This window comes from Sciurus carolinensis, chromosome 1, assembly GCF_902686445.1.
Source record: "Sciurus carolinensis chromosome 1, mSciCar1.2, whole genome shotgun sequence".
NCBI classification, from domain to species: domain Eukaryota; kingdom Metazoa; phylum Chordata; class Mammalia; order Rodentia; family Sciuridae; genus Sciurus; species Sciurus carolinensis.
In genome coordinates, this window is record NC_062213.1 from 178,756,745 (window position 1) to 178,770,019 (window position 13,275).

At 37.6% G+C, this 13,275-nt stretch overlaps 1 protein-coding gene and 1 non-coding gene across 26 annotated transcripts in view; one reads left to right on the forward strand and one right to left on the reverse strand.

Annotated features, from left to right (window-relative positions):
• Window positions 1-13,275, forward strand: part of Scmh1 (Scm polycomb group protein homolog 1) — a 271,052-nt gene that overhangs the window by 231,258 nt on the left and 26,519 nt on the right. For 24 of the 25 annotated variants that reach the window (XR_007108116.1, XR_007108115.1, XR_007108113.1 and 21 more), the window contains 2 exons: window positions 993-1,225; window positions 4,884-5,010. The exons of the other annotated variant lie outside the window; for it this stretch is intronic. Coding sequence is in view for 21 of the 24 variants with exons in the window: in XM_047547881.1 (XP_047403837.1) it covers window positions 993-1,225; window positions 4,884-5,010 (360 nt within the window). In the remaining 3 variants the exon portion in view is untranslated. The remainder of the gene's footprint in view (window positions 1-992; window positions 1,226-4,883; window positions 5,011-13,275) is intronic. 25 annotated transcript variants of the gene reach the window in all.
• Window positions 10,275-10,347, reverse strand: Trnaa-agc (transfer RNA alanine (anticodon AGC)). The gene has a single exon. It is a non-coding gene; the product is annotated as a tRNA-Ala (tRNA).

Below are 13,275 nucleotides of genomic sequence, written 5' to 3' on the forward strand. Positions count from 1 at the left end.
GCTTCTTCCCTGTTCTATCCCCAAGGTTTAGAACAGTGCATAACCTATAGTAAGTGCTCAATAACTATTTGTGGAACAAATTAGGTATTCTTTATCTCAAAAAATTCTCAATTTAAGGAGAAGAGTAAAATTAAGAAGCACTCTAACACAGATGTCTACAGAATCTTTTAGAAGTTGTGGAGGACTCTGCCTGAATAGGGCATGGTCACAGAAAGTCTCAGAATGGAGGCAGCCCTGGGTTGAGGGTTGAAAATTTAGTATTGATGTGTGCTTAACCAAGAATAATAGAGAGCTTAATGTATAGGGCTATTGGAACATGAAGATGGTGACAGGAAATGACATCAAACATAACTGGGGCATGGCAGGGGCAAAGGCACATAAAGCCTTTGAAAATCAGAATGAAGAATTTAAACTTCTCCTCAAAGGCATTAGGGAACAAATGATTTTAAGGTAACGACACATGCTATCAGATTTATATTTCCATGTGTTTCACTACTCCTTATTACAATTATCAGATTAAAACTTCAATTTGATTGATGTGGACTTGGTCATCAGTGCTCAGTTTCAAAAAGAAGTCCTTATCCCATCTCACTGCATTACCTGGGGAAGCCATCATTTTCTCTTCTGAGCCTTGTATCTTCATTCTCAACAAGAAAAGATTGTGTGTTCCTGAGAGCCATTCTAACCCAGAGCCTATGGGTTCTGATCATGTGCCTCAACTTGGACTTAGGTCATAATGCTTCTCTAAGATACCTGGGGAGACATTTTTAATATTTTTGCTGCATCTACTAGAAATAATTAAAAACCTTCAATTCTAGCCAATTGAAATTCAGTTTTCTTCTGAAGTTTTCCAAACATTTAGGTCAAATAACAGGAAACTAGCTCCCTGGGGCAAAAACTACCTGAGCAAAAGTGCAAATTCTTTTTTCCTTCTGTCTGGGATGGGAATGCAGGCAAAGGAGGGCGTGATAGAATGAGTCTTTTTCTTGCAGTTGTGATTCCAAAGAATCCCTTCCCTGCGTCTGATGTGAACACTGAGAAGCCCAGCATCCACAGCAGCACCAAAACTGTCTTGGAGCATCAACCAGGGCAGAGGGGGCGTAAACCAGGAAAGAAGCGGGGTCGAACACCCAAGACCCTTATTTCCCATCCCATCTCTACCCCATCCAAGTCAGCTGAATCTTTGAAATTCCCAAAGAAGAGGGGTCCCAAACCTGGCAGTAAGGTAGGTAAAAATGTGGGATTCCCAGAAAGGGATAAGGGGCTATAAAGGGGTAATTCATTCATACCCATTTAACTCAGAAAGCAGCATATCTGTTCCTGTTCCCCACCTAATATATGATTTTAAGAGGAATATCCTAAACTGCCATCCCCACTTAGCTTGTTACCTGGGAGTTGATACCATTAGAGATGGAATAGTGGGGAAAGGAGACAAATTTTTACTTTGATGAAAATTACTCACATTGTAGGGGGATTCTAGTCTAATGTCTCCATAGGAGGAAGGCTCTATTCCTTGTTAACTTTCCCAGTGTGGATGCCCAGCATGTGAACAGAAAGAGCAAATTATTCTGTAAATATATTTCTTTTGCTATCATTCCCCCTTCTTTAAAAAAAAATTATTGAATACCTACTTAGTGTCAGGTTCTGTACTAGACACCATTACCTCACATTATATAATCTTCACAAAACTCTGGGAGATAGTGTTAATCTTATTTTATTATTAAGTAAATTGATATATATGTCAAGTGATTTTCCTAGGTCCTATAGCTAGTAAATAGCAGAGACTGCATTGATTGGTCCCCCAATCTTCAAATTTCAAAGTCACTGCTGCCCTACCATGTATTTAATCTCTGCATTTCCTAAGGGTCCTCTAGTGTCAGAAAAGGATAGTAAGTCAGGATCCTATGAGTACTGTTATTGGAAGTATTTAGACATGCCAGTTCTTAATGGATATCTTCCTTAGGGAAAGCATCGATGTGAAGAGGAGACTCCTCAGCAGCTTCTCTAGGGCCCCTCTACCATCCCCTCCTCCTTTCTTCCTATCAATGTATTTCTCAGACTCTCCTTCCTGAACAAGAATACCTGAGTTCCAATGCGGAAATGATGGCCAATTCCCACTGGGCAGTCCATTTCTGTCTCATGTTCTTCCCAAGGGTTGGTTAGTTTATTTGTTTTGTTTGTTTAGTAGTTTAGTACTCCAACTAACTTCAGTCCTTATAGAATATAAGCTCCTCAAGGTCCTCAATAACCTAATCTTTTTCTTTTCTTTTTCTCCTACAGTGCTTTGTATCTCTGTTTCTTGGGAAATGTTTAATATGTGCCGAATGGATGGATAGGTGGATGGATGGATGGATTGATGATGGATGGATGGATGGATGGATGGATGGATGGATGGACAATTTAAAATAATGATGTTACCCGTCTCAGTTGTCTCTTACTTATTGGCTTTAAATTCTCAATGTCATCTCCTAACCTTCCTATATAACATATAATGATATTTCTGACCTATTACCATTAACCGCTAACCCAGGTCCTGATTCATTTTTATCTCTGTTACACTTCTCTCTTTCTCATGTTGTGGAGGAAAGACTGAAGGCCCTAAGGATGCCAAGGTCAGAGAAGTCATAGTTTTGATGATGTGAACATATCTTGAAGATAGTCACAGAGGGAGAAAACTATCTGAGGGACTCCAAAGACTGAACCAATAAGCAGAAACTTAAACAGAAGGTCTTTGTCTCAACATAAATGAATAGTTGATTCTATCCCAAATGGAAATAATGAACTCCTGCCACTAGAGGTATTTTGCTAGGGACTAAGTGACTTTATGGGAGGAATGTTTTCAGGGAGAGAGATTAGAAGTATTGGATGGATGGTTGGGTAAATGATCTTTAAGATCCTTCAGAACCTAACTATTATGCTATGATTGTCTCTGCTCTTGCTCCCTCAGAAAGTCTTGAACATAGTAGCCAAAGTTCTCTTTCTTTCCATCCTTCTTGAAAGCAATCATTCTCATCACATTTGTATTTTAAGTCCTGGCTATGACTCCCTTATCCTCCTTCCTTTTCTTTTACCTACTTCTTTAAGAGTATACACCACCCATTTCACCTATGAGCCTTACATTCCTTTTTGAAGCAAAAAGGGAGGCTTTAAAGCCTGTCAGACTTAGGTTCAGATGTCACCTCCATTTGTGGCTACCTCTGTGACTCTGGGAAGTCTTCTTTATGTAAGGCTCTGGGCCCCAGTTTTCTCACCTACACAATAGAGATGATATAATGTGTGACTAGATAAAATACATGGAAATGCACCTATCTCAAGTAGTGATCATCTTTCTGCTTTCTTCTATAATATCCAGGCACCTAACTTGATCCTTCAGGGATCCTATAAAATTCAACTACCAACTTATTTAATTTGAACTAGTATTTCCCTTCATTCCTAATTCATTAGTTATTTGGATTTTCACTTTTAGTGATATTGGAAAGTATAAGCAGATGTCCATTTTTATTAAGGGTTTGCATGATGGCTTTTCCAGGCAAGGCCACTGTATGCATGCCTACTGCCATCAGCATACTCTCTTCAGACAGTGTACTGTTAGTGGGCAGACAGGTTTATAAAATTCACAGCAGTAGAACCTAAACGGGGCATTTAGTAAAAGGAGATTTCTGGATCTTGGTAATGTTCGTGTTTACTTTACATTCAGGAAATCTTTTAGAAAACTATTTCTTAGAATCTCCTGACATCTGGGCTGGAGAGGTAGCTCAGTTGGTAGAGTGCTTGCCTCACAAGTACAAGGCCCTGAGTTCGATCCCCAGTACCACAAAAAAAAAAAAAAAAAAAAAGAATCTCCTGACATCTTTATCCCCCAAAGATTTCCCTGAACAGAATAGAGAAGATAATATATTTCTCTCAAATCCTCTTTATAACTTTATTGGTTCTGTGTACTGTGGAAACTGACATAATTTCCTATGTGCACATATGAATACTCATTAATGAATCTCAACATGTGCATCCATAAGACTGGGATCCTAATTAAGATAAGATATATTCCATGCTTGTATAAATATACCAAAATAGAGTCTACTGTCATATTTAACTAAAAAGAACAAATAGACATTTTTTTAATTTTTTAAAAAGTAAAAAAACACATTTGCTTTATGGCAAGTGCCATGCTAGGAATGATACTCAAAATCAGACCCTCAAGCAGCTCCAGTATGTAAACATAATGACAATGACAATGTCATTTATGTCAATGTCAGTCCATTGACAAATGTAACAATACATAAAAGACCTAGTAGTTAGAGGGAAACTAGGAAAACTTCCTTGATAAATAGAAATGTATAAAGTAAATAAAAGAATGAAGACCATTTCAGGAAGAAGGGGCAGCTAAATATTGGAGGTGTGGACCAGGTACAACTTCAGGGTTTTTAGAGAAGTAGTAAAATTAGGAATTGCTAGAGTAGAATGTGCGAGGACAGGTAGGACAGCAAAGGAGTTTGTAGAATTAGAAGTGGCATTTCCATTTTTAAAAAGAGAAAGTACCAAGTAATATCATGCTTAAACCATAGCATGCCTTTTTTCTTTTTGCTGTAACTGCCCAATTTATAAAGCATCTGGAATTTCATATGATAGTATTGAATCTAGTGTAAAAGTGCATTAAAATCCAGCTCTGCAGAACACCAAAATCTTGTACATTGTTTCAGAAAATGTTTATTAAGCATCTATTATATGTACAGCTTTGGGCTAGATGCTGAGTGGAAAACAAAGAAAATGCAGTTCCAGCTACAAGTATATTTTTGTATTGTGGGTAAATTAAGTGCCAGGAGTAGAGGAAGAGAAGACAAGTTACCTATCATGGGTAGCAAACTTTTCCCCATCCATTTTGACAGAGGAAACCTCGGACTTTGCTGAGCCCACCACCCACCTCACCAACAACCAGCACCCCTGAACCGGATACCAGCACTGTTCCCCAAGATGCTGCTACCATCCCCAGCTCAGCCATGCAGGCCCCCACAGGTAAGAGCAGAGGACGGGACTAGCTGTAACAAGCATTTGGCCCCAGAGTCTGTACTTCCCCTTATCTTGCACCAATAGCTAGCTCCCTCTCTGTAAACCTAGGTAGAATATTTTTTAAGTGTTTTATCTTTGGCATTTGAAATGGCCTCAGAGAAACTTCATATTCTCAGAATTATCAAAGAACCTTAGGTGAGTGTTCTGCAAACTCAAGGTTGGAGAACTGGGGCCCATTGGGGGGATGATAGGAAGCACCAAGAGCTCCCTGGCCTAGTTTAGAATAATACTAACCTGCCCACCTGGGAGCTTCTACTTTTTAGTGATCCCTTCCATCTTCCAGACTCCTTGTAGCATTCCAGTAATACTGCCTCCACTCAAATTTATATGAAATTCTTTGATTTTTTTAAACAGTTATTAATGGTGGTCAACCATAGTATAATGAGAGTGAACTTGATTTTGGAGGCCAGCCAACGCATGCTAAATTCAAAGCAAAATCTGATGGCTGAATATGATGGGTAATCAACCTGGGTTATATATATCTGTTCCCAATTCATAAATTAGGAGTTATACATATTTGCTCCCATTTTATAAACTATCTATGGAGGGAACTCTAAAAAACTATATCTTTAAAATAGATACACAGTTTCCCAAAGAGTTGACTGTAAACAATAGAGCTCATTTTTATGTGCAAATTAAGAGAGGTGGTGTGTATGTGTGTGTTTGTAACCTTGCTCAACAAACACTTCATCTTCTTTAGAGATATTTAAGCAATTAAAAGATCCCCATGGAAGCCATGGAAGTTAGAGTGGTCTTTCTCTTAGAAAGAGTTGAGTTGCCCAAATCCTGAAAGAGAAAGGCTAGTCATCGTTTCCTCTCCAAATAACCTATAGAAGATGACAGAGCCTGCCAATAACATGTGTGTCCACCTCTGGTCAATGCCTTATCATGTGATTTCTCCAAATGTCATCTTCTAGATCCAGCCAGTTACTGGGTTTTCTTAGTTTAAAACTGTCGTTAGATTAATGAATAGTGTAGCCTTTGCCCCTAAACTCCATGGATGAGGAAGTAAGGACAAATAAGTACTCTGGTAAAAATATTGATTACATTTTCCAACTTCTTGACATGCCTCTTAGATACCTGTATACCATACTTGGTTTAGCCATACTTGGTTTACCTACCTCATTTTAGATACCACTAAGTGTCAAGGTGCCACAGCAGGAGCTTCTTTATGCATACCATTTCTTGCATTCACTGGGTTGGCATCCCTCCCTTGGCCTGAATCTCAAGGCCCAGGGAAATTTACACATATAAATTTCTTTCATGAGAATTTACCATGTGTCACCCTGTTTTGTTCATGTCAGGCTATAGCAGCCATTACTGATCACTGTGTCATAATCTCTCGATTAGCCCTTGGCTCACTCTGTGTGATGGATATCACTTCCCTGTCTGAGCCTCAGTTCACACATCTGTGCATAGGATTAGTCCAGGCTATCTTCACTGTCCCTTAATGGTAACATAAAAGCTATCATAGATTTAATGCTATGTACCATAGTGTATCCTTTATTACCTGCCTTTCATTTTTCTTAACTGTTTAACACTTTTGAAAATTTTTTTTATTTTTATCAATGTTTTATATACTTGTAACTGAGGAAGGTAAGATCTAAAAAAAAACAAAACAGACACCCGACTCAGCCTCCTGTCAATTACTTCTTCCCAGAGGCAGTCACTTTGAATTGAACTGATTCTTTTAGTTATTATCATATATCTAAATAGCATGTTTATATTGCTAAATTTTTTTAGCTTTAGGCAATTTTTTACTGACAACCCACTTTAGAAGATGAGGACTTAACTCTTAATTTCCTTGCCCCTTATTCAGTACCCTCACATACTTCCCTAACCCAATTCTATGATATTATAAATTTCATTAGATCAAAATTAAGGTTTTTTTAAATTATTTATAACTAGTTAGATGCTTTTCTTAGTTGAGCCATGTAGTTCACTCTGATTACCTTTTCCTATGTTGCATGTTTGGTTTTCAGGGAAAATGTTATTGATTTTTTTTATATGTTTATTTTTGTGTATTTATTATTAGTTGAACCTTAAATCCTTTTCCTATTGTATATATACATCTCTCTGCTGAAGCACAGCATGTGTTCTATCCATGTCAAACACTAGAAGAAATCTTTCCTGGGCCTTCTGAGGTCCTTCAGATTCTCTTCACCTCTCTTAGCAGTTAGATTTCCAGTTCATTCTTTCCCATATCTTTTCCCTCATGTAAATCCTTCTTAGATTACCACCCTTAGCTTTCTATGAAGCTTTGTTGTCTCTGCAGCCTCTCATCACCCACTTTCCCCCCACCCTCCACCCCAGGATTCTGAGATTTCACCTTAGAGGCATTTTCATCTGTCATCCTACACACTCATTTGGTGAAATTTCCTTAAATTCTTTCACCAATGATTTTCTCCTCCTCCTTTTTCTTTGTGTACATCTTCTAGCATACCTGCTGTCTAGATGTTGGACCTCTTAAACTAGTTCTCTAATTCTCACATCTCTCTTTATTCTTATCCCTATTCTTTGTATTTTTGTTCACCATTCTACAAGTTTTCCTCAACTCTATCTTCTAAGTTTTGTACTGAGTTTCTCATTTCTGCCATCTTAATTTTTAAATTATAATTATTTAGTATTCTAGTGACATTTTCCAAAATGTGTTTAGTGGAAATAACAGTCCTGCAAAATGCCCTGCATTGTAGAATTTTACATACATTTAAGGAATTTAGTCATATCCATTTAAGAAATGCTTTTACTCCTTCACATTTAGAAATTTGTATGTGCTGTCAAGAGCTCTTTTTTGTTCTCTGAATTTTTTAATAGACTTTATTTTTTAGGGCAGTTTTAAGTTCACAGCAAAATTGAATGGAAGGTACAGAAATTTCCTGTGTGCTTCCCTGGCCCCACACATGCAGAGCCTCCTTCATGGTCAGCAACCCCCACTGGAATGCTTCATTTGTTACAGATGATTCACTTAACTGACACATTATTATCACCCAAAGTCCATGGTTCACCTTAGGGTTCTCTTGATGTTTTACATTCTAGGCATTTTGAGAAATGTATGATTTACATGTATAAACTATTTATATTATCATACAAAAGAGTTTCACTGCCCTAAAAATTCTTTCTGTTCTTCCTGCTCATCCATTCCTCTTCCCTAATTCCTGACAACCAATGATCTCTTTTCTGTCTCCACAGTTTCGCCTCTTCTAAAATATCATTTAGTTGGATTTATACCATATATAGCCTTTTCAGATTTACTTTTTTGTTTAGTAATGTGTATTTAAATTTCTTTCATGTCTTTTCATGAACTTGATTGCTCTTTTTTTTTTTATCATTGAATAACATTCCATTGTCTGAATGTACCACAGTTTATATAGCCATTCACCTACTGAAGAACATCTTGGTTGCTTTTAAATTTTGGCAATTATGAATATAGCTGCTATAAATGTCCACGTGCAGGTTGTGTGTGTGTGTGTGTGTGTGTGTGTTTGTACATATAAACTTTCAACTCTTTTGGGTAAATGCCAAGGACAGCAATTGCTAAATTAGTAAGAATGTGTTTAATTTTGCAAGAAGCTTCCAAACTGTCTTCCATTGTAGCAGTAAAGTTCCTATTGCTCACCATTCTCATCAGCATTTGATACTGTTTATGTTCTGGACTTTGGCCATTCTAATAAGTGTGTAGTAAAATCTCACTTTTTTTTTTTTCTTTTTTTTGTTTTTGTTTTTGTTTTTGTTTTCCAATAAAACTTTATTCATAAAAACAAGATTGGGGGCTATAGTTTGCTGATCCCTGTTCTAAAACATTTTCTATATTTTAGCTGTCTTGGAAAAAAAATTTTTTTTTTATTGTAAACAAATGGGATACATGTTGTTTCTCTGTTTGTACATGGCGTAAAGGCATACCATTTGTGTAATCATAAATTTACATAGGGTAATGTTGTTTGATTCATTCTGTTATTTTTTCCCCTTCCTCCCCAACCCTCCCACCCCTCTTTTCCCTCTATACAGTCCTTCCTTCCTCCATTCTTGTCACTGTTGTTTTAATTTGAATTTTCCTAATGACATGATGTTGAATTATCTACCATCTTTATATCTTCTTTGGTGAGGTATCTGTTAATTCTATTAATGTCTTCAGTTCACTTTGCAGTTATTTTAACAATTCTTAATTTGTTTTTGGATTTTGAGAGTTCTTTGTATATTTTAGATAATTATTCATCAAATGTCTTTGAAAAATGTTTTCTTCCAGGCTGGAAGACATCTCCTTCTTATTCTTCTTTGTTTTTTTGTTTGTTTGTTTGTTTTGTTTTGTTTTTTGTTTTTTGTTTTTGTAATTGTAGATGGACAGAATGCCTCTATTTTATTTATTCATTTTTATGTGGTGCTAAGGACCTAACCCAGTGCCTCACACATGCTAGGCAAGCATTCTGCCACTGAGCTACAGCCCCAGCCCCTCTTTTTTCAAATACCTTTTTTAGTTGTCATCTAACAGTATAAAATACATTTAGTCCATTCCCAGAGGTCCCCATAGTCTCAACAGTTATGAGATTGCTCAAAGTTCAAATCTAAAGTCTTCTCTGAGGCTCGAGGTCATCTTGCATTATGAGCTCCTATAAAATTAAAAGCAGTTTACAAGTATCCAATATATAATGGTACAGAGCAAACATTTCCATTCAGAAAAATAGGGACATAGAAAGAAGGGATGGGACCAAAGCAAGATTGAAATCCAGTTGGCCAAATAAGTCCTGTAGCTCCACGTCCAGCATCTGGAGCATATGGCATGGTGATATTCTGTTCAAAGGGCTTGTGTAGCTCTGCCCTTGTGGTCTTGTTGATTTCTACAGCTTTCCTAGAACAATATCCCACATTACTGGCATTTATTAATTGCGGGTATCTCCACTACAGCTTCAGCTTCCTCCTCACATTTCCATACTTAGCCCTCTCAGGGGCTGCCCACCAGACTCCAACCCTGCTGCACTTTGCCTGGCCTCACAGGCCTTCCTTTGAAATCTTGGTTGAAGCCTCCATGACCCCCTAACTCCAGAATCCTGCATTTCTGCAAAACCAGCACCACATGGTTGACACCAAGGTCTGCCACCATCTCAAGCTCTAACCAAGCCTCCAGGGACCCTGGCTGCAGCAATCTCTGAGTGCCTGGATGGCTAAGCATGTCGAAAAACTTCCTCTCTCTCCTTTTTTTTTTTTTTTTTTTCCCTTGGTGGTGCTGGGGATTGAACCCAGGGCCTTGTGCATGCTAAGCAAGCACTCTACCAACTGAGCTACATCCCCAACCCTGAAAAAACTTCCTAACACCCCTTGTGCAAGAAGGGTGCCCCACTGGTCTTTTTTCATGAAAATTTTTGAGTCTAAGATGGATATGATCTTGCTAATTCCTGAGATGCTCTCAAGCCATCTCTTTTACTGTCTCTAGGCAAATTCTTTAGCATTTCTTTAGTGGCAGTAATTTCTTTAACAACTGCAACTTCCTTAGCCCCAGTTTTATTCCCACCTTTCAAGTCCAAGTATTTCAAATCTTTCTGCTCTGCTTTCTTCTGATTACCACAATAAATTAGGCTAAAAGCCACCAGCAATATCCATGCCACTACCTGAATGCTATGCTGCCTATAAATTTCTTCCACCAGATTAAGAAATCCATTGCTTTTAAAATTAACATCATAGAAGGTCTCAGGACACTGACCTGATGCAGACAACTTCTTAGCCAGAACCTAACACAAATGACCTCTATTAAATTCCAATAGAGTTCTCCTCCTCTGAACCTTCTTGAGTCCTGTCTTCACTGTCCATGGTCCTATTGGCATTTTGGTCTTCTGAGCTCCCACCAGAATTGGTCATTAACCTTCACTTACAACAATCTTTAAAGCATATCCAGCTTGCACTGCTAAACCTCTCAAAATGTCTCCCACAAATTGCAAGAAGCTCCAAAAACTTTTGAACCTCATGGTCAGGTTACTCACAGCAATGACCCCACTTCTCAGTACCAATTTCTGTCTTAGTCAGCTTTTTCACTGCTGTGACTTAAAGACCTGACCAGAACAACTGCAGAGGATGAAGAGCTTCTTTGGGGGCTCATAGTTTCAGAGATCTCAATCCATTGACAGCAGGCACCATTCCTCAGGGCTCAAGGTGAGGCTAAACATCATGACAGAGGAATGTGCCAGAGGGCGGCAGCTCACATGATAATCAGAGAGCAGAAAGAGAGCGAGCATGTGCCAGAGGGCAGCAGCTCACATGATAATCAGAGAGCAGAAAGAGAGCGAGAGCGAGAGCGAGAGAGAGAGAGAGAGATCTCCACTTGCCAAACACAAATATATACCCCAAAACCACACCCTCCAATGCCCCACCTCCTCTAACCACACCCCACCTACTTTCAGTTACCACTCAATTAATCCCATTAGGTGATTAATTCACTGATGGGTTAAGGCTCTCATAACCCAATCATATCTTCTCTGAACCTTCTTGCATCGTCTCACACATGAACTTTTGGAAGACACATCGTATCCAAACCATAACAACTACCTTTTCTTCATTGTATTGCCTTTGCTCCTTTGTCAAAGATAAGTCAGTTATATCTGTGCATGTGTTTATTTCTGGGCTCTTTATTCCGTTTCATTGATCTTTTTGTTGTATTTTTGCCAATATCATATCATCTGGTAATGGTAGTTTTATAGAAAGTGTTGAGGTCAGGCAGTGTCAGTCCACCAACTTTATTCTCCTTCAGTACTGTATTGGTTATTATGAGTCTTTTGTCTCTCCATGTACAGCTTAGATTTAGTTTGTTAACATCCACAAAATAACTTTCTGGGATTTTGATTTGGGATTGTGTTGAATCTCTAAATCAAGTTCCCTGTCCATGAACAAGAAATAACTCTCCATTTATTTAGTTCTTTGACTTCTTTTATCAGTTTTGTAGTTTTCCTCATATTAATCTTATATATATTTTATTAGGTTTATACCTAAGTATTTTGCTCTTCCTCTTCTCCTTCCTTTCCTTCTCTTCCTTCTGCTCCTCCTTCTCCTCATTCTCTTCCTCCTCCTGCTTCTGATGCCATCTGCAAATAGTATCGTATTTTTTGACTGTTGATTGACTGATTATGGTACTGAGTATTGAACCCAGGAGTTCTTTACCACTAAGTGACATTACCAGACCTTTTTTTTTTTTTTTAATTTTTGAAATAGGGTCCTACCAATTTGCTGAGGCTGTCCTTGAACTTGTGTCCTCCTGCCTCAGCTTCCTGAGTCCCTGAGATTATAGGCATTCGCCACTGTGCCTAGCTTAGTATTATGTTTTTAATTTCAAATTCTATTTTTTGGTTACTGGTTTAAAGGAGAGTGATTAATCTTTTATATATTGATCTTATATTCTGTGAATTTGTTATAATTGTTTATTAGTTCCAGAAGGTATTTGGCAGTTCTTTCAGATTCTCTTCACAAACAATCATGTCACCAGCAAAGAGGTATTTTTTTCCATCCCAATATGTATACCTTTTATTTCTTTTTCTTGTCTTCCTGCATTAGCTAGGACTTCCAGTGTAGTATGGAAAAGGAGTGGTGAGAGGGGACATCCTTGCCTTGTTCCTTAGTGGAAAAGCTTCTAGTTTCTTACCATTAAATATGATGTTAATTCTATGGCATTTTTATATATGTTATTTATCAAGGGGAAGAAGTCCCCTTTATTCCCAGTTATTTGGGAATTTTTTATTATGGGTATTATTATTGTGGGTATTGGATATTGTCAAAAGCTTGATCATTTATATGGTCATGTGATTTTTCTTATTTAGTTTAATGATATAATAGATTACATTGACTTTTGAAGGATGAGTCAACCTTGCATACTTGGGATAAATCCCACTTGGTCATGATGTATAATTCTTTTTATGCAATATTGGATTAGATTTGCTAATATTTTGTTGAGGATTTTCACTTCATGTTCATAAGAGGTACTGGTCTGTAATTTTGTTATATCATCTGATTTTGGTATTAAAGTAACACTGACCTCACAGAATGAGTTAGAAAGTATTCCCTCTGCTTCTAACTTCTAAAAGAGATTGTGGTTAATTGGTATAATTTTTTTCCTTAAATGTTTGGTAGAATTCATCAGTAAACCTAACTGGGCCTGGTATTTTCTGTTTGGGGATATTGTTAATCATTGATTCAGATATATGCTTGTTTATTTAATAAATATATGCTTGTTTAGAT